At 39.7% G+C, this 24358-nt stretch overlaps 1 protein-coding gene across 1 annotated transcript in view; it reads left to right on the top strand.

Annotated features, from left to right (window-relative positions):
• LUT1 (Cytochrome P450 superfamily protein) overlaps positions 1-24358 on the top strand; it is a 286615-nt gene that overhangs the window by 235446 nt on the left and 26811 nt on the right. Inside the window, exons 5-6 of the mRNA XM_089412345.1 lie at positions 711-851; positions 984-1091. Coding sequence (XP_089268471.1) covers positions 711-851; positions 984-1091 — 249 coding nt within the window. The remainder of the gene's footprint in view (positions 1-710; positions 852-983; positions 1092-24358) is intronic.

Raw genomic sequence — 24358 nt, 5'->3', positions numbered from 1 at the left:
CATACCTTTAGCTTCGTGAGGCCCACCTTCAAACATACGATCATGCAGATGGGTATGGGACCACATGGCTCACTTAGGTGGTGGAGAAATATCACAAAGAGCTAGTTAGTGGCTGCAAGGGGCTGCTGGCTGCCGGCTGAGGACCATCTTGGAGAAATTTTTTCTCCTAGGGATATCACCCAAAAAATGGTGGGCACAAAACCATACTGGTTACCTAGAAGTATTAAAACCGAGTTCCTTTGATTATCGAAGTAAGAAATTATGTTTTGCTAGCAATTTCATATTTGTCATGATTTGTGTAGTTCAAAACATGTTTCTATCACCATAAATTGACAAAATTTATAATTTTCTTCTATAATAGATATGGAAAATACTTGAAAGTCATCACCGAGAAACAAATTAAAGAACCAGAAACATAATTTTTTTTTCTTGAAAAACTCAATATGCTCATAAATTCTACCATTACTTGGGGATTGTCATTGCAATTCTTCTCTTTATTCTTGGTCACCTTTAGGCATTTTGTCAAAAATCAAATACAGTTCTATTGAGGGGTTAGATAATAGATAAAACTTCTTCGTGTTTACCACCTCTCTAACAAAACCTATCACATAATCAATATTATAGGAGAATTGACAGATTCAAATGTTTTTATTGGTTCGAACTTAATACTAATATTCTGTATTTGACATGTTGTTGCTCAATACTTTCAGAACCCTCATGCAATGGCAAGGGCACAAGAAGAAGTTGATAGAGTCCTACAAGGAAGGAAACCAAAATTTGCAGACGTCAAGGAGCTTAAGTACTTGACTCGTTGCATAAATGAGTCAATGCGACTTTATCCTCACCCACCTGTATGTGAAGATTGTATTGAGTAAGGCCTTTCATTCTTTGCAGAAACTCAATATTACACGATTTAAAAATTTATTGTGGTCATAGAATCCATATCTTGGCAGAGTCACCAGAATTTAAATATGGATATGCAGGTCTTGATTAGACGAGCTCAAGAGCCTGATATTTTGCCTGGAGGTTATAAGGTGGATGCTGGTCAGGATATTATGATTTCCATCTACAACATCCATCATTCACCAATGGTAATTTTCCATACCACACCTAATTTTTTGCAATATTTGTTCCACGCAGCTCTTCTGGTCGTTTCTTTTATTTGAGGATGATGCCTCGCATCCTCAACCCTGTATCATTGTTTTGAAACATTATGTATTTTGAGAAACCAGTTTTTATTTCATGTAGCCTTGGATGGAACTTTTGACTTAAATTTTTTCTTCAAATTATGTAAATACTAAAACTCATTTTATACAATTTCCTTGCTGCAGTACTACAGTTTCTTGTTTTTTAAAGGTTACATTTCTGACTATAATGTCTCTTTACTTGAGATCAATTTGAATCATTTTGTTTTCCTGATGTTGATGCCAGGTGACCACATTATGTAACATGGGGCTTATTTCCAGAAAACAGATGTCTTAAAGCATAGATATTAGAAACAGTACAAAAACGTAATGAAATTGTTATTTTTAATTATAATTTTTCTAATTAGACATGATTTAGCCCCATGACTTAGGAACCTCAAATAAGGAAATAATTAAGAAAACAATAAAGGAGCAGTTTAAAAAATAAATTTGGAAGTTCCTGCCTATTTGCACCTCTTTTTCCAAGAAAAAAACATAATATATATTCCAGCAGAATAAAAATTACTCTTTTTAGGTGCTGAAACACTATTGTGAAGAGTAAGGATCATCCGATCATCATATCATCCTCATCACTATTTATCAGTTATTGCTTACAATCCTCACATGTTTTCCAAAACATTCTCCTAGAGATTGAGACACATATAAAACATTTCTGCCAAGCAAAACATTCAAGTCTGGAGCCCCATAGAGGACACAGAGTGCCTGACAGTCCAATAATTTCTGGATGTGGGCTTCTGTGAGTAGAGTTTTTTTGAAATACATTTTCTGGATCCATCAGATTAAGACTTTTGTTGCCAACGTTTTGAACAAAAACAGGCAGGTTTTACATCCATATCCATTTGGTAAAGTGGCCTCAACCTGCCCATTGGGAAAGTGGGTTTGTTGGCCACCTTAGGGAATATTAATATAAAATAAGGTTAATAATATTATTAATATTATGGAGGGGGTAAATATAATAGGAATAACTAAATAAAAATCAAAGGGTAAAGAGGAATGAGGTTAATTAGGGATAGAATTAAAGAAGAAACTAAAATAAAAGAAAAAGTAATAAAATATTAATAATATTACTAATACTTTCATAGTAATTAATAAATAAATTATATCAAATCAATAAAGGCTAGAAAGGTTGTGAGAATTATTAAGGAGATTTAAAAACTAATAATAATTAACCACTATATAAAACTCTAAAATAATAATAGTAATTATTATTATTAAAAAAAAGGAGAGGGCAGCGGGGAGAGGTGTTTAGGGTCTGGAACAAGAAAAGAGGAAACAATAAGAAAACCAAAGGAGTAAACAGGAGAAAAGATTAGAAGAACAAGGGTACAAAGAAGAAATAAACTTCGAGGAAAGAGCGCAAACCCAATTACTACTGATTTTCCAACCATCATCCCTGTTAATATTGTTGGTACTATTGTCGCTCAAATTGTACATGCAATATACAACAATGCCCAAGGCGGGGGTTATCACTTTGATCCCTGCCCTCTCCATTTTAGCTGTCTCCCTACAACAAGCTATGGGGGGTAGTCCTTATGAAATGTGAAGATGGGAAACTTGTTGGAAACCAATAAGTCCAGGAGACACCACTGAATGGACTAGCAACTTGGTTAATTTAACAAGTTGAATATTAGATCATATTTATCCTGAAAGACTAGTGCCTTAATGGAGTCAATTACTTGCTTAAGATAAATTGTTTACCAAGTCACTGGATGACCAATTTTTGCTTTAAAGATGCTTCACTATCCTATATGAAATGCAAATCTTACAATCTAAGTGAGATGCAAAATCTTGGTTTATTTTAAATTATATGCCTATCTAAGTGTATCCTTCCTCTCAACTATTTTGAAGCTAGTCTCTAGAGTAGGTTGTGAGAGAGAAACCAAGGGGAAGCAAGCTATGGCTTGATTAATGATCCCTCCCCTTGAGTTCTAACCACTCAATGCCTCTGGCGTTGTAGAGACTGTAGCTCTGATGATTGCAAGGTCACCGTGTTTATCATTAAAGAGGTTCTAGACTTCGTAAGTTGGGTGAGAAAGGTGGGCCTATCTCTCTATCGACCAAGCTTATGCTCGGAAGTAGGTAATTTAATGCAACGCTAGGTTTAAGATGCAAATGCAAATTATGAGTGAATTCTCTTAAGGTTAAGTTTCTTAAGTGCTTGAAAGACAATGATATTCAATCTAGAACAATGAAGTAAGTAAAAGTAAATAACGACAATCTTCACGACAAGAGAAAGTGCTCAAAATAAACAGTGCCAGAAAATGTTGCCAAGATTGTAATTACACAAGATCGATGCTCTTAATGATTAGATATAGTTCTTCATGCACTATAATCAAATCTTCAAAATTGTAACAATGGAATATGCCAATTAGATACACAAGAAAGAGATTAGACTCCTTATGGACACAATTAGATCTCTTATCACAATTTAACATCATGCCACTTATTCAACAGTATCAATAAATCCACTTATCCAATAACATTGATAACAATGAGAGACAAGTGCATTAATCACAATGTATTCTTGGAACCGATCTTATCAATCAATTACCAATTCAATTAGAGCACTTGTACAAATTAGGAATAAGCTAATGCAAGAATGCAAATGGATTCCAATAATGCAAAATGCAATGGAGTGCAAGATGGGGCAGCCAATAGATAAATGATTGCAGCAGAAATAATATCACCAAATTTCGCTAGAAAACAATTATTTGACAAGCACAAGATGCTAGGAACAAGAGCCGAGTGAAATTAGATGACTTTAAACACTTTTTCCACCACTGTAAATTTTATATCAGACCTTTAAGCAGAGTATATCAGACCTTGATCTATTATTACAGCATTCAGTAAATGATGAAATATGCCAAGATTATGTTATTTTGCCACTGCTGTAAGTGAATTTATATGGCTGTAGCAAACATATAAGATCTGGAAATTAACTTACAGTCCAAAAATATTCACTTCTATGCACCAAATTTGACCTTAGATTAATTCTCAATTGCTTAGGCAAATTATTTAGTGAATTTAGGCTTGATTTAGATGCACTTAAGCCCTGAATATGCTGCTGTCATAAATGCTTTAGAAACTGAAATGAGAATAGTGATAGAAATGAAGGGTTCGAGGACAAACCAAGAGGCCTAGTGTCCTTGTAGGAAACTAGAGAGATTTCCAATGAGCTTGAGAATCTGCAACCACCAAGTTAGCTCTAGAGTTGTTGCAAAACCAAAGACATGAAATATTAAATCAATGACTGAATAATTGCTAAATGAGGGCTAGAATGATAGGCTAGCACTAGGAAACCCCAAGACTATGGCTAGAAAGGACCAATGAAAGGCTAGAAATGGCAAAAAAGTGCAGAGATGAGGGAAAAAAGTCCCTAGAAGGCCATGGCTAGGGAAATCCAGCCCCTTAGGGTTGACGTGAAGCCCAAAAGGGCTTACGCAGGTCTAGAAGAGGCCCTAAAAGGGTTAGCGGCCAAGGGATAAGCCCTTTTAGGGTTGCGCCCTAGGCTAGAAGGGGCGCTGAGGGGCAAAGGAAGCTTCCCAAGCTCACGACAAAGGGAGAAAGGGGAGGCCGATGCCTCTAAAGGCCTGCGACTAGGGTAAGGAAAGGGGCTGGGGGGAAAGGACGCTATGACAAGCCCAAAAAGGGCTGCGACCAGGCCAAGGAGGGGGGCCGAAGTCTCTAGGGGGCCCATAGGCCTCACGGCTAGGGCAAATGAGGGAGGACGATTAGGCCTTAGGGCCTAAATTTTTTTTTGAAGCTTGCAAACACAAAAATTCGCCACGAAATCACTGCAAAATGGTTGACGACTTCCCTTCTTTAGCTATATGTTGAGTTGTTGGAAGCTGGGGAGGCTAGATCTTACCCTCAAGTGCCTAGATCAACCTTTCTTGCTTGGTTGAATAGCCCATAAAAATTTTCTGCTTCAAACCCTTGAACTATCACTTGCAAAATGAGTCAAAGAATGCCAAACCCTGAATATATATACAAAAAATATAAAACCCCAAATACCCGAGTGCTGCAAAATAAAATGGGTTAGGAAAACAATTTACAAATAATTTACAAATTTACGAGATTTACAAAATTAAATTTACAAGCTCTCATTAGCAAATGAATTCCTTTTAGCCCAAAAATAATAATTTTGGAAAAATGTTTTTGAATATATAGCAATGGATGAATAATTTCAAAAAATCGATATTGGCCAAAACTTTCCTGCAAAATCAATTACCACAATGAAATCTCAGAGCCCAAACATAGTCAGCTCTTCTCCATAGTTTGTGAACTTAGAGCCCAAGGGTTAGCATACCTGTAGATCTCTATAATTTTGTCAAAACAAAATTGTTAGATCGTATGGTGAATCAGATCACCTAAGATAGCATGTATCAATTGAATGTTCTTATCACCAACAAATGAAATAACGATTCATAAAATATTTAGCACAATATACGGTAACACATAGTTAACACATACCATAGATCAGTAGAAGGAAAACACCATGAACTGAACCCCAAAGTCTTCCTATTATGATAAAATAATGTTTCCAGTAGAGCCACAACTCAATACCAACATTCAAAAATTACATCATCCAAAGATATCCAATAGAAGCTCAATAGCTTCTTTATATAGAGAAAACCCTTCTTAGTGGAAAATAACGGCTAGTTGGCTTGTTCTTCATCAAAATAATCTCAATCGTCGAAAATAACTTTATCATCTTTTAATCTCCACTGTCAAATTTTTAATTTGGAAGAAAAAATCGAAATTTTCTTAGAACCCACTTTTAATTAATCCAAAAGTTAATATTTTGGATTAATTTCCTCAAAAGTTTGACTTTGACTTAACCACCAAGGTCCAAGGGCTCAAATTTTCTTAAAATATCCATTTTTGCCTTGGTGGGGGACCTCTAAAAATTGACTTCTCTTTGACCCACGATTTTTTTCCACTTGGAAAGAAATTAATTTCTCTATAATTAATTTTGACTCAAAATTAATTAACTTTTAGGCTTAGGATTTTTATTTAATTTAGCCAGAAAAATTAATTAATTGGCATTAGAGGGGATTTAATGATTTTTCCACCCTCAAATATTTTAGCCATAGTGTTTAACTATGAGTAACTATGCACTAAAATATTTTTTACATCAAATTATTACGATATCAACCCTTGAAAGGGGAAATACACATTTAGACTCAGACCCCCAATAATTTACCCAATTCCGTGACACAATATGGTCTACTATAGACCAAGTGTGCTTGTAATAAAATAATCTAGCCAAATGTGCTAAAATTATTCCCAAACTCACTTTTACAATAGACTTGATATAACACTAGGACTCACTTGAGATCTTGTCAATGAATTCCACTTGAGCTTTGGGGTTTAAGCTGGAAGAAAAACTCAACTGATTATCCGTGTTTAGAAACACACATCATTCGGTGACGTTAAAAAGCTTCCTAGGATGAAATCCTTTGCCAAAAACAACGACTTACCTAGGTGTTGTTACATAATTAAATGGTCATAAGAGCATCATTTACAATATAACTTGCAGAAATTGGGTTTACAATGACATAATTGCTGGCTAATGACTTTGAGCTTTGAAAACATTTCTTCACATCTTTGTACTCTGCTTCCTTGGACTGTTGACAAAGTGTGGTCAACATCTGGTTCCATATGGGGACACATTTTGCTTCGTTGAAGGAATGTGAGAATTCAGAATCCTGTATCCAAGAAAAACATAAGTCCATCAAATAGATATCTGCTGAAAATCAAAATCATCATGTATAAATAGAACATTTGTTGGAATAGAAAAACCTATCCTAACATATCAAAATGTAAGGACAAAATATATATGAAAGAAGACTAACTACTAATAGAAATAAAATTCTAATTAAGAGTTTAGGGTTAGAAATACAATACAAAGGATGCCCTATGGCATCAGATGTCATCCTTGTGGTACAATCTGGAACACCTGTTTTCTTATAGGTAGGTTGATAGGCTATTTGTCAGATGTCCCTTGTTGAATTCTGACCCTTTTTGGCTGATGTAAACTTTTATCAATGCGTTGCATATCTTTGTCAAATTCTAGCCATTTTCTTTTCTTGCTTGGAATATGAGAGGAAAAAAATTGATAGATAGGCTGGAAGAATTCAACCACAATTGCATTATATTTTGAAGGATGACCCCGTGGTTCCATTTCCTCATAATTGTTCGACCTCTTTGGATTTTCAACATGATATCTCCTTTCTACTTCTTTGTACAATCTGACCATACCACCTGCTACTGCGGGAATAGTAGCATATGATAGATCTAACTGAATACATCCACCTAAGTCGACTGTGAACTTCCTGGATAAAAGCATTCCCCATACATCTGGCACATCGATGATTGCTATATCCATGGTGATAATTTTATATGGATAATTTGCCAAGGCAACCTGCAAGTATTTAACCACACCGAGGACTTCAATCTTTTTTGAATCCATAGAACAAATGTTGTGATAGGGCCTTGAAATTCTCAAGTTTAACTGGTCCATAACCTTCTTAGTCATGACATTGGTTGAGGCCCCGGAATCCAGCATACAATTGTGAAGCAAGCAATCATTAACTTCTAAAGCCGGGAAGAAACGCTGATTATCTTCGTTCGTCATGTAATAATTCAAATCATTTAACCTGATTTTTTCATCTTTTTGGTGCACATCAGTCTTATCCTACTGAGTGTTGATTTGGGGTAGCATCAGATGTGCACTAGCCATGAAAATTGGTGGAGAGGCTAAAGCACATGAGATCTCCAAGACCCATAAATGGTTTGGATAGAATGTATCCGATTTGGGAGATATTAAAATAATTAATATTTTTAATGGAGTTCCTAAGTCTAAACTTGGGAAAAATAAAATATTAATGGGTATTAATATAAAACTGGGTTAGAAGGTTCCAAAAGTCATGGATCAAGTCAAATTTAATCTTAGCCATTGATTAGAGATTTAATCTAGGTTGTTGAAGGACCAACAAGAAAAGTATAAGAAGAGGCTTGAGGGTCAGTTGGAGAATATACTAGAGTGATCAGTCATTCATTTTGCTAGAGCAGAGTTGCTAAGAAAAAGTGAATCAGTGATCAGCAGCGAGGGGCAGTGAGTACTAGACAGAGAGGCAAAGACAATACTGAGAGACTCGTGTAGAAGCAGAGAGAGCGAGAGCAGCAGCCAGTTCAGGCCATGCAGAGCCCAGCAGAGACAACGCAGAGGCCAGAGGGACTGTGTCATCCATGCAGAGGATGCTGGAGTGATGCAAAGGGTCCAAGAGGCTGCGCAGTGCCTAAGAGGGCTGATGTAGAGGGTCCTGGGGCTGACACAGGTCAGTAGGAGGATGACGTAGAGACCAGAAGGGCCAACGCTGAGCTTCAGAGTCGCTAGAGAGGGTTTCGTAGGACAGGTTTTCTGAATACCTGTTTCCGAATATAGAGGTATTGCTGCCGTGTATTTTTCTCTGTTGGGTGAGCCAGTTAGGCACCCAGTTGTACTCAAGGAAATACTGCATAATAATAAACACTCAAAATAGCTGCACTGGTTTTCCCGCATTGGGTTTTTCTAGGGACATTTGTCCAAAAATAACGGTGTCACTCGTGTGTTTGTTTTCTTTCAGCTGATGATCTGTACATGTTGTGTATGTATTGTGTTTATTTCGGTATTTAAATGTTTTAAATAACTTGTTCAGAATTTACAAGTAGAAGAAATAAACCAGTAGAATACAGATTGATTTTCTAACGGATAGACTTAGAAAATTCAACATGGTATGAAAGCGTGGTTGCAGATCACAGGAGACCTGAAGGCATCAGTTGAGTAGAGCATTTGCAATAGAATCAACTGTCCTGAGTGATAGTAGTTGATCCTTGCAGAAGCGACAGAGGAAGGGTTGACGCAGAGGGACTGCGTCATCAGTCTGGGCCAGAGAGAGGCCAGCGCAAAGGCTGAGGAGGGCAGAGAGAGGCTCACGCAGAGGCCAGGAGGGCTGACGCAGTTGGCTGAGGGAGCTGTTTTGCCAGTGCTGGGATTGCGCAGAGCCAAGAGGCTCAATCCTTCAGTTGCTGGGGCAAAGGAAGCTGTGGGTAGTTTGCGGGAGCGAAGCTGGTGGGGTACTGTGGTCAGAACAATACCTAATAGGGCAAGACCAAGGTAGAGGGAGTTGCTGTCGAGACAGATTTCTAGTCAAGGAATTCGGATCAGTGTTGTAGCTGCACAGACGATTGGAGAGGGGAACTTGATGGTTGGCAGAAGGATTTTCAGGTGGGAAATCGGGACTCAGAGGGAGTCCAGAAGAGAACTTCTAGACAGGAAGTAGAGAGACTCAGTAGGAGTCGAACAAAGAACTTCTAGGCGGGAAGTAAAGAGACTTGGAGGAGTCGACAGTGAAGAGCAGAAAGATGGCTGTGAATGGGCTGAGAGATCAGGACAAGCTGGATGGAGCATCCAGCTTTGTGGTCTTGAAGGCTAGGATCTTGTCCATTCTAGATAGACATCGTATCAAGGGCTTCGCCTTAAGAGTAATGGCTATCCCAGTTGACCCAGTAGCTAATGAAAGGTACGATGAGGCAATGGCTACGACAAAGTGCGTCATCCTTGATGGGGTCAAGGATCATGTGGTCCAACATATTGCCAAGAAGGAAACGACAAAGGAGATGTGGGACACTTTGAAGACATTGTACTAGCATACTTCCGTGGAGAGGAAGATGCTCCTGGAGAATCAGCTAAGCTCATACCAGATGCAGAAGGGGGAGCAGATAGATCTCTTCCTCTGTCGGTTGAAGGAGATACGTGACCAATTGACTTCCATAGGGGCCACGTCGGATCAAGGAGTTGATAGTGAGGACTGCACTTAACGCAATCTCCGAGGAGTGGGAGACATTTGTCTAGAGCATACTGGGCAGGGCGAGTCTTCCAGATTGGGAAGAACTGTGGGCGACTCTTCGTCAAGAAGAGATCATAAGGATGACCAAGACGGGAAGTAGCAGCAAAGGGGTCAAGATCAAGAAGGAAGAGGAAGAGGATGCAGCTCTGGCATTTGCGGGAAAGCAGGAGAAGAGGAAGAAGAAGGACCTCTCCAAGGTCAAGTGCTTCCATTGTGGGGAACTAGGTCACTATGTGAACCAGTGTTCGAGGAAGAAGAGTAAGGGAGAGGCTTCTGACTCTAAGGCAGCGCCAGCGAAGACGGAGAAAGAAGTCGAGGAGGATGACGATTGTGTCATGAGTGCTCATGTGCCACTTGAGAAGAAGTGGGGAGACATTGAGCTGTAGTCAGGAGGACTACAGGTGATGAGGGGCAGGATCCTTGAGGTACCCAACCTCTTGGATTATACCTTGTTACGGGAGCCCCGAAGAGTAGTAGGATTGGCAGATGTAGGTAGAGATGGATGCGGATGAAGTGATAGAGAGTGCTACAGTGCAGGAGTCACTGGGCAGCGTGAGGCTAGCAGGCTGCAACAGTGCGAGAGGCATGGGAGTGTTGCAACGGTGCAAGATGGCACAAAGAGGTGTGCAACGGTGCGAGATGCAGGGAGTTGTTGCAGTGGTGCAGAGGTCAGTAGAGGGAGCACATGTTAGCGACAGAGAGGGCTTCAACATCGGGAGTGTTTCTAGCTTGACAGGGATGTCAGAAGTTGGGTGGATCAGTTACTTACTTCTCAGTAACTCAGTTGCAGTGCAGTAGCAGTGTGCAGTAGCACGATGCAACATGATGAGAGGGGGATGCAGTGCAAATGCAGTGTTGGGAGAATGGACCAACAACGGCATAGATGCAGAGGGAGCTATTGTATGGATGCAGCAGTGGCAGTGGTAGGGCCATGGGCAGCAGTACAGGATGCACTAATGCAGAGGACGTTGGGCGGGGAGGCCTAGCATCAACACAGGTACTGGTGCCAGATAATTAGTGTGATGCTCAGTTGTGGAGTATTACTAGAGCACAATCCTCACTAGGAGGGAGTGTTGATTTTGGGGTAGCATTGAATGTGCTCTAGCCATGAAAATTGGTGGAGAGGCTAAAGCACATGAGATCTCCAAGGTCCAGAAATAGTTTGGATAGATTGTACCCAGTTTGGGAGATATTAAAATAATTAATATTTTTAATGGAGTTCCTAAGTCTAAACTTCGGAAAAATAAAATATTAATGGGTATTAGTATAAAACTGGGTTAGAAGGTTCCAAAAGTCATGGATCAAGCCAAATCTAATCTTTAGTCGTTGATTAGAGATTTAATCTCGGCGGTTGAAGGACCAACAAGAAAAGTATAAGAAGAGGCTTGAGGGTTAGTTGGAGAATACACCAGAGTGATCAATCATTCATTTTGCTAGAGCGGGGTTGCTAAGAAAAAGTGAATCAGTGATTAGCAGCGAGGGGCGGTGAGTATTGGACAGAGAGGCAGAGACAGTAGAGAGACCAACGCAGAAGCAAAGAGAGCGAGAGAAGCAGCCAGTTCAGGCCACGCAAAGCCCAACAGAGACAACGCTGAGGCCAGAGGGACTGCGTCATCCAGGCAGAGGTTGCTGGAGTGACGCAGAGGGTCCCAGAGGCTGCGCAGTGCCTTAGAAAGCTGACGCAGAGGGTCCTGGGGCTGACACAGGTCAGGAGGAGGCTGACGCAGAGGCCAGAAGGGTCAGCACTGAGCTTCAAAGTCACTGGAGAGGGTTTCATGGGACAGGTTTTCTGAATACCTGTTTCCGTATACAGAGGTATTGTTTCCATGTATTTTCTCTATTGGGTGAGCCGATTAGGCACCCAGTTGTACTCAAGGAAATACTGCATAATAATAAATCCTCAGAATAGCTGCATCGGTTTTCCCGCATTGGGTTTTTTCGGGGACATTTGTCCAAAAATAACGGTGGCAATTGTGTGTTTGTTTTGCTTACGCTGATGATCTGTAGATGTTGTGACTGTATTGTGTTTATTTCGGTATTTAAATGTTTGAAATAACTTGTTCAGAATTTACAAGTAGAAGAAATAAACCAGCGGAATACAAATTAATTTTCTAATGGATAGACTTAGAAAATTCAACACCGAGCCGTGCCTAGAGCTTTGAAAAATGCCATTCTTTGGGAAGGAATCTTTAAAAGTTCTAACACCGGGACATAAATTTTAAAACTATTTATCCACGCAACCCAATCAATTTTTAGCCCTTATTGATAACTTCTCGATGCAACTTGTTGCTTACTTTGATTCTGATCTTTGCTTTTCTTTTGATATGTGTAACCTTTGCTTCTAGCAATTTCTAGAATCTGCTCTTGAGATGGAGTTTCACCATACATTTGTGTGATAGGATCCTTTTCATCACTGAAATTGTTGATGGTGAAAGATGAGGGGATAATGTCCGTGCAATGCCCTTTCTTTGAATAATTCTGATTAACATTATTTATTTGTTCACTAGCTTCTTCATCTAGGAGTCTTCTAGCGATGGCACACACACTTTCTTCATGAAATCCTTCACAAGGTCTGCAAAATGGAATAGGTTGATCGACAATATTAGCAGATTCAAGCGGAGTGGGAGGCCTTTGATCATTGGGAGGATTCCTTCTTGGCCATGGATTATTGTTACCTCTGTTATTATTATTATTTCTAGGCTGAACATTCTGAGTTTGATTTCGTTCCATTTGAATCAACCTAGATTGCATGGCACTCATTTCTCTAACATGCTCAATTCTCATTTCTTTAATCATTTGAGTTAATTCTTTAATTGGGTCATGCTCTACCTCCTTTATTTCCTTTCCCTTATCTCTTACTAGACCTCTTTCAAGACGAGGAATGTATGATTTACTAGATGCTTTCTTATCCTTTTCTAATTCTTCGGCTATAGTTTGAGCAGAAGCCAAATCAGTTGGTTTTGCACGTCTTATTTCATAAGATGTATCAACACAAAAAGCTTCAAGATATTGCTCTAACAGAGACTTGTCTGGAGGCTTATAATCCTGAGTCATTTCTTTGATAATACCATTGAATCTTTGATTAAATTCTTCAACTGTTTCATTCTCATTCTTCTTAATGCTATTGATGGCTTTGAACAAATATCTTCCTTCTTTCTTGTCCCCATATTTACCCTTAAATGCATTGATGATCGCTTGCAGAAAATCAAAAGAGTCATCAGGCTTATCTAAGTACCATTGCAATGCATCATCTTCTAATGAAAGGACAAAGAGCTTCATTTTAACATCTTCATGATTGTAGGCAACTACGTGAGCATGTCTTAACAGGAAGGATGTGAACTTCTTGATATGAGCATCAATAATGATTGCATTGTTTCCTTGGAACACAGGAATCTTATCCAAACCAACATCTGGAAGAGCATGAGGATATCCGTGGATATTGGCGAAGTCGCAAGGCTTGTAAAACTCCATGATGTCCTCATTGACGGGATCAGGGAAAAGCAAGTGGATACTAGGGAGGGATTCCTGTCCGAGAAAGATTAAATTCTTACTAGAATGTAATTTGTTTAACCAAGCTCTTAGAGCCTTTTAAGGATCGGAAGCGGGGTTAACCAAGCTACCAAGATTTTTTCTAGTATAAGCTCTTGTGAATGGATAAATAAGTGGAGTCGCCACCCAAACAAGAAACTAACCCAAACGTCCAAGTTCTAAAGGTGCAAATATAGAGGTGAACAAGGTGATAAGAAGATTGGTGAGAAGATGAAGAATGAGAGGATGAAATGATGAGAAGATGTCATGAAAACCAGGGACAGAAAAAACTCTATCCCCGACAATGGTGCCATAAAATGTTGTCGATCAAATTGTACAGGCAATATGCAACAACGCTTAGGGTGGGGGTTGCCACTTTGATCCCTGCCCTCTCCATTCTAGCTGCCTACCTACAATAAGCTATGGGGGGTAGTCCCTATGAAATGCGAAGATGGGAAACTCGTTGGCAACCAACAAGTTTGGGAGACACAACTGAATGGCCTAGCAACTTGGTTAATTTAGCAAGTTGAAGATTAGATTAGATTTATCCTGAAAGACCAGTGCCTTAATGGAGTCAATTACTTGCTTAAGATAAATTGTTTACCAAGTTACTGAATGGACAATTGTTGCTTTAAAGATGCTTCACTATCCTATATGAAATGCAAATCTTATAATCTAAGTGAGATGCAAAATCTTGGTTGATTTTAAATTATATGCCTAAGTGGTATCCTTCCTTTCAATTGTTTTGAAGCTAATCTCTAGAGTAGGTTGTGTGAGAGAAACCAAGGGGAAGCAAGCTATGGCTTGATTAATGATCCCTCCCCTTGAGTTCTAACCACACGATGCCTCCGACACTGTAGAGACTGTGGCTGTCATGATTGTAAGATCACCGTGTTAACCACTAAAGAGGTCCTAGACTTTGCAAGTTGGGTGAGAAAGGTGGGCCTATCTCTCTATCGACTAGGCTTATGCTTGGAAGTAAGTTAATTAACGCAGCACTAGGCCTAAGATGCAAATTCAAATTATGAGTGAATGCTCTTAAGGTGAAATTATTAAGTTTCTTAAGTACTTGAAAGACAATGATATTCAATCTAGTACAATGAAGTACTTAGAAGTAAATAACGACAATCTTCACCACAAGAGAAAGTGCTCAAGATAAATGGTGCCAGAAAATGTTTCCAAGATTGTAATTACGCAAGATCGATTCTCTTAACGATTAGATATAATTCTTCATGCACAATTATCAAATCTTCAAGATTATAACAATGGAATATGCCAATTAGATATTGTTAAGTTATGGTATGTTCTATGCTTATAACAATTTACTTATCTTTCTTATTATTATCCACAAATTAGCAATCACATGTACATAAAGTAAAGTGCAGATAGAACATTAAATGATCGACAGAAAACAATCCAAGACAAGAGACACAAGAGGTGGTGGCTAGCCAGGGACAAACCCCAATGTGGGGAAACCCTTTGATCAAATCTTCTTTTATCTTCAATAATCTAGCAGAGAGGAATAGTACATAAATCAGATTTACATTAGCAGCAACAAACCCTAGATCAGTCCCAAACTAGGGCAAACAATATCTCGCAAACCGATCGTCGGATCGGCTTGATTCCACCACCAAAAAATGCAGCCCTTAGAGGAGATCCAAATGGACCTACAATGCAGTTCTGAGGAGGGAGTCTTCTGGTCAACGCTGGTCAAACTTTGGTTTTGCAGTTGCTGCCCCAAAACTGCGTCCTTCCTTCCACATGTGTGAGAGAGAGTCTCTTTTTTGCGCAATAGAGAAGAGCCTCTTTTCTGTGCAGGAGAGAGAGAGAGATGTGATGAGATGAGTGAGTGCAAATGAGGAAAAGACCTCCTGTATTTATACACAACTGTTGATGTTTGAATAGATGCAACTGTTGGGCTTCTAAGCCTACATGAGTTGTAGGTCGGCTTGATAATTATTCCATAATCAAAATAAATTCATATCTCAATAAATACTTATCGGAATCGGATGATCTTTAGATCAATCCTACACCTCTCGATGAGAGGAATCTAATAAAATATTATTAGCCATGAATAAGATGACCCACATGGAGTTTGGACCTAGTTTCCAATTTTAACACTCCCTCTCAACTAGGGAGAACTCCATCTGCAATCTGTCTGTCGGTCGCTACTATTCATCCATCAAGTGCACTGCCTTATACAGCTTGACCCCTGTTCTGCTCTGCTCTATCCTGCCTGCACTGCTCTGTTCTGTTCTGCCCTGTTCTGATCTGCTCTGCTCTGCTCTGTTATGTTCTGCTTTGCTCTACTTTGTCTGAATTATGAAGAGGAAGAAATGATCAAGGATATATCATACTGATTCAAAGTCAGTCTCAGAGTATGTACCACTGGTCCCAGACCAGTCTCAACCGACCCGAAGTCAGCGTCATAGTGGGTACAACTCCTACCACTGTTCCCAGACCAGTATCATCCTCCACTGACTCAAAGTCAGTCTCAGAGTGTGTACTACTGGTCCTAGACCAGTCTCAACCGACCCAAAGTCAGCGTCATAGTATGTACCACTCCTACCACTGGTCCTAGACCAGTCCTTCATTGACCTGAAGTTAGTCTCAGAGTATGTACCATTGGTTCCAGACCAGTCTCAACTGACCCGAAGTCAACGTCATAGTGGGTATAACTCCTACCACTTGTCCCATACTAGTCTCATTGATCCCAGATCAATGAAGGTTATCCTAGCATAGGGAGTACGGTAGATACAGCGATGCATCCATCGGTACTACTATGGTCCCTATCCTCATTTCCCTGCTCATTGATCAGATGAGAGGTACTTCTCATGAGTCCCAGATTGCATGGGTATGATGCCTTGACAGGAGAACTTACTCAATCCTGTCCTCACAGGAGAACTAATCATCCTGCTACATAAACGCCATGGAGAACACATCATCCAGTGCTCACAGGAGAACTAATCATCCTGCTACATAGTTGTCATGGAGAACACATCATCCAGACCTCACAGGAGAACCAATCGTCCTGCTATATAGTCGTCATGGAGAACACATCATCCAAACCTCATAGGAGAACCAATCATCTTGCTACATAGTCATCTTGGAGAACACATAATCCAGACCTCACAAGAGAACCAATCATCCTGCTACATAGTCACTACGGGGTGTACATGTATACCACCAGGGGATGGTGAATCACCCTGTGGTCATATGTCGCTCCAAGAAGTACCCCGCACCCCTCGGAGCTCCTAGATCTCAATACATCATACAAGACCCTCATTGGAGGGTCTTTGCACAACACCAAGTTGTTCTTGGAAAGTCAGGAATTTGACTTTCCTTAGGGGCTTTGTCAGAATGTCAGTGACCTATTCATTTGTACCGATATGTTGGAGCCTTATAGCTCCCCGCTACACCATATCTCGAATATAGTGATATCTGATATCGATATGCTTGGAGCGATCATGAAATACGAGATTCTCTGATAAACGAATCCCACTCTGGTTGTCACATAGGATCACGGTGGTATCCAATGTAAATCCAAATAGATCACTGAAGATCTTTTGCAACCAGACTGCCTCACAGGAGGCCATGCTAGCAGCAATATACTCTGCTTCGGCGGTGCTCAAAGCCATCAACTTTTACTTCCTCCTCATCCAGGATATCGAAGCAGATCCCAAGGAGAAACAGCACCCGAAAGTGCTCTTACGGTCCTCCATATTGCCTGCCCAATCAGCATCAGTGTATCCAAGTAGTCTCACATTTGGCAGTATATCTTAATCCATATGTAATTGTGCCACGAAGATATCTTAACAGATTCTTGGCACCAATCCAATGTATGTGGTGAGGTTCAACCATATGTTGACTCAATGTGTTGATTGCAAAGCATATATCTGGACGGGAGTTCACTAAAAACATTAATGCTCCAACGAGTTGCTGATACTCGGTAGCATTTCATAAAACAGGTCCAATAGCACTACTGCTTAACTTCTTGAAGTCAAGCTCCATCGGGGTAGTTACAGGCTTGTAGTCCACCATACCGAATATTTCCAATATCTTCACCACATATTTTCCTTGAGATTGGAAAATTTCCCCTGGCTTCTGCCACACTTCAAGTCCTAGGAAATAGTGCATTAGTCCTAAGTCCTTCATTTCAAATTTAGAAGCCAACTCCCTCTTACATTTGTGAATGAGAGGGTCTACACCTGTTAGGAAGAGGTCATCCTCATACAACACCAGTATGAGAGGTTTGTCATCTTCAACCTTAAAGTAAAGGTTAGGATCGGCTTCACTCCTAGTGACTCCCAGCTTCATCAAGTAGCTATCGATCCTCTCATACATTGCTCGGGGTGCTTGCTTCAGCCCATAGAGTGCTTTCTTCAACTTGCATACATGAGATTTTTGATCATAAATCTCAAATCCTTCGGGTTGCTCCACGTAGACCTCTTCTTTGATCGAACCATGCAAGAATGCGGTCTTAACATCCATCTGATGTAGGTTCCATTCTTGTGAAGCCGCAAGGGCTATGATCGAGCAGATGGTCATATATCTGGCAACAGGTGCAAATATCTCATCATAGTCTATACCTTCCTTCTGGGAGAAACCATGAGCAACAAAACGTGCCTTATACTTTTCCGTACTTCCATTTGCTGCATGATTTATCTTGTAAAGCCATTTAGAAGTGACAACTGTCTTGTCCTGGGGTCTGGGAACTACTTCCCAGACATCATTCTTCATATTAGACTCATTGTCTTTGGTCATAGCATCCTTCCATGCTTGATGCTTGACAGCATCTGAGAATGATGAAGGCTCATTTTGTATGATTGTGCTCATGATGGTCAGGTATCCCTGATACCTGTTAGGTTTCCTACTTTCACGGAAGGTTCCTCGGCGTGCAGCATGTCCTTCAGCATCATCAAGTAGCCCCCTAAGCCATGAAGGCCTCTTCCTAGAAGAGGAAGGCTCAGGTGGATAAATAGGATCCATGGGTTCCTCCACATCAGGCAATGTTACATCATCTGCGCATAGAAACTTCAGAAGTCTTTGATCATGGAGCATGGCGCAAACAGCTTCCACAATCGTATGGTTCTTCCTTTCCGCCACACCATTCTGCTCTGGAGTATGTGGTGTAGTAGTCTCCCTCTTAATACTAGCCTCATATATGCTTGAGTGAACCAATTGTAATATATTGGAGGTCTTGCTTTGGCTTGAGGGGAATGGTCCCCTTTTGAGCTTTCCTTCGGCACATCCTAGACATACACCTTTTTTCTCTACTCGGAATTCGAGCATCCCTGTTACCATTTGTCTTACATTGGGTAGAGCTTTATAATGAAGGTGGGCAAACCTCCGATGCCAAAGTTCGGACTAAAGAGATGTGTCATAAGACATGACACCTAGCAGACTTCCACCGACCTGATATAATGAATCAACACGAAACCCAAGAGTAAAGGCATCTTTAACATTATTTTTCCATACACGTACCTTGCCATTGCTGAATGTCACCTTGTAGCCTTTGTCTTCCATTGCCGAGATGGACACTAGGTTCTTTTTGAGGTTAGGTACATATAATACATCCTGTAAGTGGATCGTATTACCTTGATTCAATTTGAGAGAGACATTGCCTACACCTTTCACGGGATATTTCATATTATCTCCAAGGACAATTTCCAGGTTAGTTTCTTTCTCTATCAGATTATGGAGAACATCTTTGTAACCAGTGAAGTGCCTTGAGGCACCACTATCAATGAGCCAAATTTCCATTGAGTCCGAAGGAGCAGAGGTAGATAGAGCAGCTGGTAGATAATATTCATCCTGCTTATTTTTAACAATGTTGGATTCATACCTGGAATTTCTATCCTTCTTGAATGGTTGTCCTCTTCCTTGATTTCCAGCACTCCTTTTACCTTTGCTATTGAATTTTCCATTCCTTTGATTGCCATGAGAGGGATTTTGATCACTGTCCCGGTGTGAGTCCTTTCTATCGGGGCACTCCCTTGCATAGTGACCTGCTTTATCGCAAATGTAACATCGTCATTTTCTTCCACCCTTAGGCCCATCCTTTCTTTTTGATTTAGTCCCGGAATTATTTCTTTTCTTAGCATGAGAAGAAAAGGTAGTAGGAGGACCTTTAGGCATGGGCATTTCTTGCTCTTCTACCCTTGTTTCTTCTTGGATGCATTTAGCCAGTGATTCCTCGAAACCAGGAATTACATTATTGCTCAGAAGAGTAGTCCTGAACACGTACCATTTGGATGGTAATCCTCCAAGAGTTGTGAGTTCCATTTCCCTATCAGTAATAGTCTCCCCAATAGATAGGAGATCGTTCCTGATCTCGGTGATTCTTAAGAAGTATGCTTGCATACTCTCATATTTACCCTTCTTAATTTCCTTAAGCTTATTTCTAAGAAAGAAAACTTGATTTGCATCATTAACTTTAAATAAACTCACCAATCTATCATAGATTTCCTTGGAGGTGTTCAGGTTGGAGATGCAGGCCACCAAGCGCTTGTCGATAGAGTCCCGGATGATCTTCTTTGATTTGACTTCTCTGGTTTTCCATTTGTTCCTGGCAGCAACAGATGCATTTGATGGAGGCTCAACAATATTGCCTCTCACATGGTCCAATACTCCTTGATCTTCTAAGGTTAGATCGATAGACATCTTCCATCCGTGATAGTCAGCTTTCTCACGGAGCTTGTCCTCGGCAGGAAAGAGTGATGAGGACCCCATAGTTCTTTTAGGATAGCCTTGCCAATCTTCTCTTCGGTGATTGCTCTTGCTCTTGCTCGGGCTTTGTCTTCACCTCAGCTCTGATACCATGTTAAGTTATGGTATGTTCTATGCTTATAACAGTTTACTTATCTTTCTTATTATTATCCACAGATTAGCAATCACATGTACATAAAGTAAAGTGCAGATAGAACATTAAACGATCGACATAAAACAAGCCAAGACAAGAGACACAATATGTGGCGGCTAACCAGGGACAAACCCCAATGTGGGGAAACCCTTTGATCAAATCTTCCTTTATCTTCAATAATCCAGCAGAGAGAAATAATACATAAATCAGATTTACATTAGCAGCAACAAACCCTAGATCAGTCCCAAACTAGGGCAAACAATATCTCGCAAACTGACCGTCGGGTCGGCTTGATTCCAACACCAAAAAATTGTGGCCTTCAGAGGAGATCCGGGTGGACCTACAACGCAGTTCCGAGGAGGGAGTCTTCTGGTCAAACTTTGGTTTTGCAGTTGCTGCCCCAAAACTGCGTCCTTCCTTCGACATGTGTGGGAGAGAGTCTCTTTTCTGCGCAGTAGAGAAGAGTCTCTTTTCTGTGCAGGAGAGAGAGAGATGTGATGAGATGAGTGAGTGCAAATGAGGAAAAGACCTCCTGTATTTATACACAACTGTTGATGTTTGAATAGATGCCACTGTTGGGCTTCTGAGCCTACATGAGTTGTAGGTCGGCTTGATAATTATTCCATAATCAAAATAAATTCATATCTCCATAAATACTTATCGGAATCGGATGATCTTTAGATCAATCTTACACCTCTCGACGAGAGGAATCTAATAAAATATTATCAGCCATGAATAAGATGACCCACATGGAGTTTGGCCCTAGTTGCCAATTTTAACAGATATACAAGAGAGGGACTAGACTCCTTATGGACAGAATTAGATCTCTTATCACAATTTAACTTGATTGAGTGCTATAAGAGTGACTTAGATTGCAAATCCACAAGAAACTACTTATTCGACAACATCAATAAATCCACTTATCCGATAATGATAGCAAGGAGAGGCAAGAGCATTAATCACAATGTATTCTTAGAACCAATCTTATCAATCAATTACCAATTCAATTAGAGCACTTGTACAGATTAGAAATATGCTAATGCAAGAATGCAAATGGATGCCAATGGTGCAAAATGCAATGGAGTGCAAGATAGGGAAGCCAATAGTTAAATGATTGCAACAGTAATAATATCACCAACTCTCGCTAGAAAATAATTATTTGACAAGCACAAGATGCTAGGAACAAGAGCCAAGTGAAATCAGATGACTTTCAACACTTTTTCCACCACTATAAATTTTATATTAGACATTTATGCAGTGCATATCAGACCTTAAGTTATTATTATAGCCTTCAGTAAATGATGAAATATGCCAAGATTATGTTATTTTTTCACTGCTGTAAGTGAATTTATATGGCTGTAGCAAACATATCAGATGTGGAAATTAACTTACAGTCCAACAATATTCACTTCCATGCACCAAATTTGACCTTAGATTAATTCTCAATTGCTCAGTCAAATTATTTAGTGAATTTAGGCTTGATTTGGATGCACTTAAGCCTTGAATATGTTGTTGTCATAAATGATTCAGAAATTGAAATGAGAATAGTGATAGAAATGAACGGTTAGAGGGTAAACCAAGAGGCTTAGTGGCCTTGTAGGCAAATAGAGAGATTTTTAGTGATCTTGAGAATTTGCAACCACCAAGTTAGATCTAGAATTGCTGCAAAACCAAATGTTAGAGATGAAATATTAAATCAATGACTGATTAATTGCTGAATGAGGGCTAGAATGATAGACTAGGACTAGGAAACCCCAACATTAGGGCTATAAAGGACCAATGAAAGGATGGAAATGGCAAACAAGGGCAGAGATGAGGGAAAAAAGGCCTTAGAAGGCCACAAATAGGGAAATGAAGCCCCTTAGGGCTGATGTCAGGCCCAAAAGGGTTGACGCAGGGCTAGACGAGGCCCTAAAAGGTCTAGCAGCCAAGGGATAAGCCCTTTTAGATTTGTGACCTGGGCTAGAAGGGGGGCCGAAGGGAAAAGGAGGCTACCTAAGCCCATGACAAAGGGAGGAAAGGGAGGTTGAGGCCTCCAAATGCTTGCGGCTAGGGTAAAGAAGGGAGCTGAGGGGAAAAGGAAGCTACTACAAGCCCTAAAAGGGTTGCAACCAAGCCACGGAGGGGGGCCGAGGGCTCTAGGAGGCCCCTAGGTCTCACAACTAGGGAAAAGGAGGGAGGACGGCTAGGCCTTATGGCCTAAAATTTTTTCTGAAGCTTGCAAACACAAAAATTTGCCACGAAATCACTGCAAAATGTTGGATGACTTCCCTTCTTCAGCTAGAAGTTGAGTTGTTGGAAACTATGGGGACTAGATCTTACTGTCAAGGGCCTAGATCAACTTTCCTTGCATGGTTGAATAGCCCTGAAAAATTTGCTGCTTCAAACCCTTGAGCTATCACCTGCAAAATGAATCAAAGAATGCCAAACCCCAAATAGATATACAAAAAATATAAAATCCCAAATACCCAAGTGTTGCGAAATAAAATGGGTTAGGAAAATAAATTACAAATTATTTACAAATGTACAATATTTACAAATTAAATTTACAAGCTCTCATTAGCAAATAAATTCCTTTTAGCCCAAAAATAATAATTTTGGAAAAATATTTTTGAATAAATAACAATGGATGAATAATTTTGAAAAATAGATATTGGGCAAAGCCCTCTTGCAAAATCAATTACCACAATGAAATCTTACGGCCAAACATGGTATGCTCTTCCCCACAATCTGTGAACTTGGAGCCCAAGGGATAGTGTACTTGTAGATCTCTACAATTTTCTCAAAATAAAATTATTAGATCATATGGTGAATCAGATCACCTAAGATAGCATGTATCAATAGAATGTTCTTATCACCGACAAATGAAATAACAATTCATAAAATATTCAGCACAATATAGGACAACACATAGTTAACACATACAACAGATCAACAGAAGAAGAACACCATGAACTGGACCCCAAAATCTTTCTATTATGATAAAATAATGTTCCCAGCAGAGCCACAACTCAATACCAACGTTCAAGAATGACATCATCCAAAGATATCCAATAGAAGCTCAATAGCTTTTTTATATAGAGAAATTCTTCCAAGTGGAAAATAACGACTAGTTGGCTTGTTCCTCGTCAAAATAATCTTGACGTCGAAAGTAACTTGATCATCTTTTAATCTCCATTGTCGAATTTTTAGTTTGGAGGAAAAATTTGATTTTTTTTTTTAAACCCATTTTTAATTAACTCAAAAATTAATATTTTGGATTAATTTCCTCAAAATTTTGATTTTGATTTAATCACCAAGGTCCAAGGGCTCAAATTTTGTTAAAATACCCATTTTACCCTTGGTGGAGGACCTTCAAAAATTGACTTCTCTTTGACCCACGATTTTTTATCATTTTCCACTTAGAGAGATTAATTTCTCTGTAATTATTTTTGACTCAAAATTAATTATTTTTTTTGCTTATAATTTTTATTTAATTTAGCCAAAAAAATTAATTAATTGACACTAAAGGGGATTGTTGTTGAACAGAATGTCTAGGCACTGTGACAACGGCTCAGGTCAGGGGCTGTCACCTTGATCCCCAATCTCTCCGTTTAAGCTATCTCCCTACAACAGGCTAAGTGGGGTAGACCCTATGGAAAAATGGAATGAAGAAGAACTAGTTGGGAACCAACGAGTTCGGGAGACATAGTGAAGCGATCAAGTACTTGATTAAGATTTAGCAAGACATTTAGGATTTGATCAGATTTTAAACGATTGATACTAGTGTTTCATGGAGTCAACGATCTTGCTAGGGAAATTAAGACCAAGTAATCGAGTAGCAACTGCTGCTTAGGTGAATGACTATCTTATATGAAATGCAGATCCTA

The sequence above is a fragment of the Pinus tabuliformis genome, chromosome 3_1 (genome assembly GCF_031772625.1).
Source record: "Pinus tabuliformis cultivar Carrire ecotype Pingquan chromosome 3_1, CPIR1, whole genome shotgun sequence".
In the NCBI taxonomy this organism is placed as follows: domain Eukaryota; kingdom Viridiplantae; phylum Streptophyta; class Pinopsida; order Pinales; family Pinaceae; genus Pinus; species Pinus tabuliformis.
The sequence above is the reverse complement of the archived record's forward strand: the minus strand, read 5'-3'. Positions and strand labels throughout refer to the sequence as shown.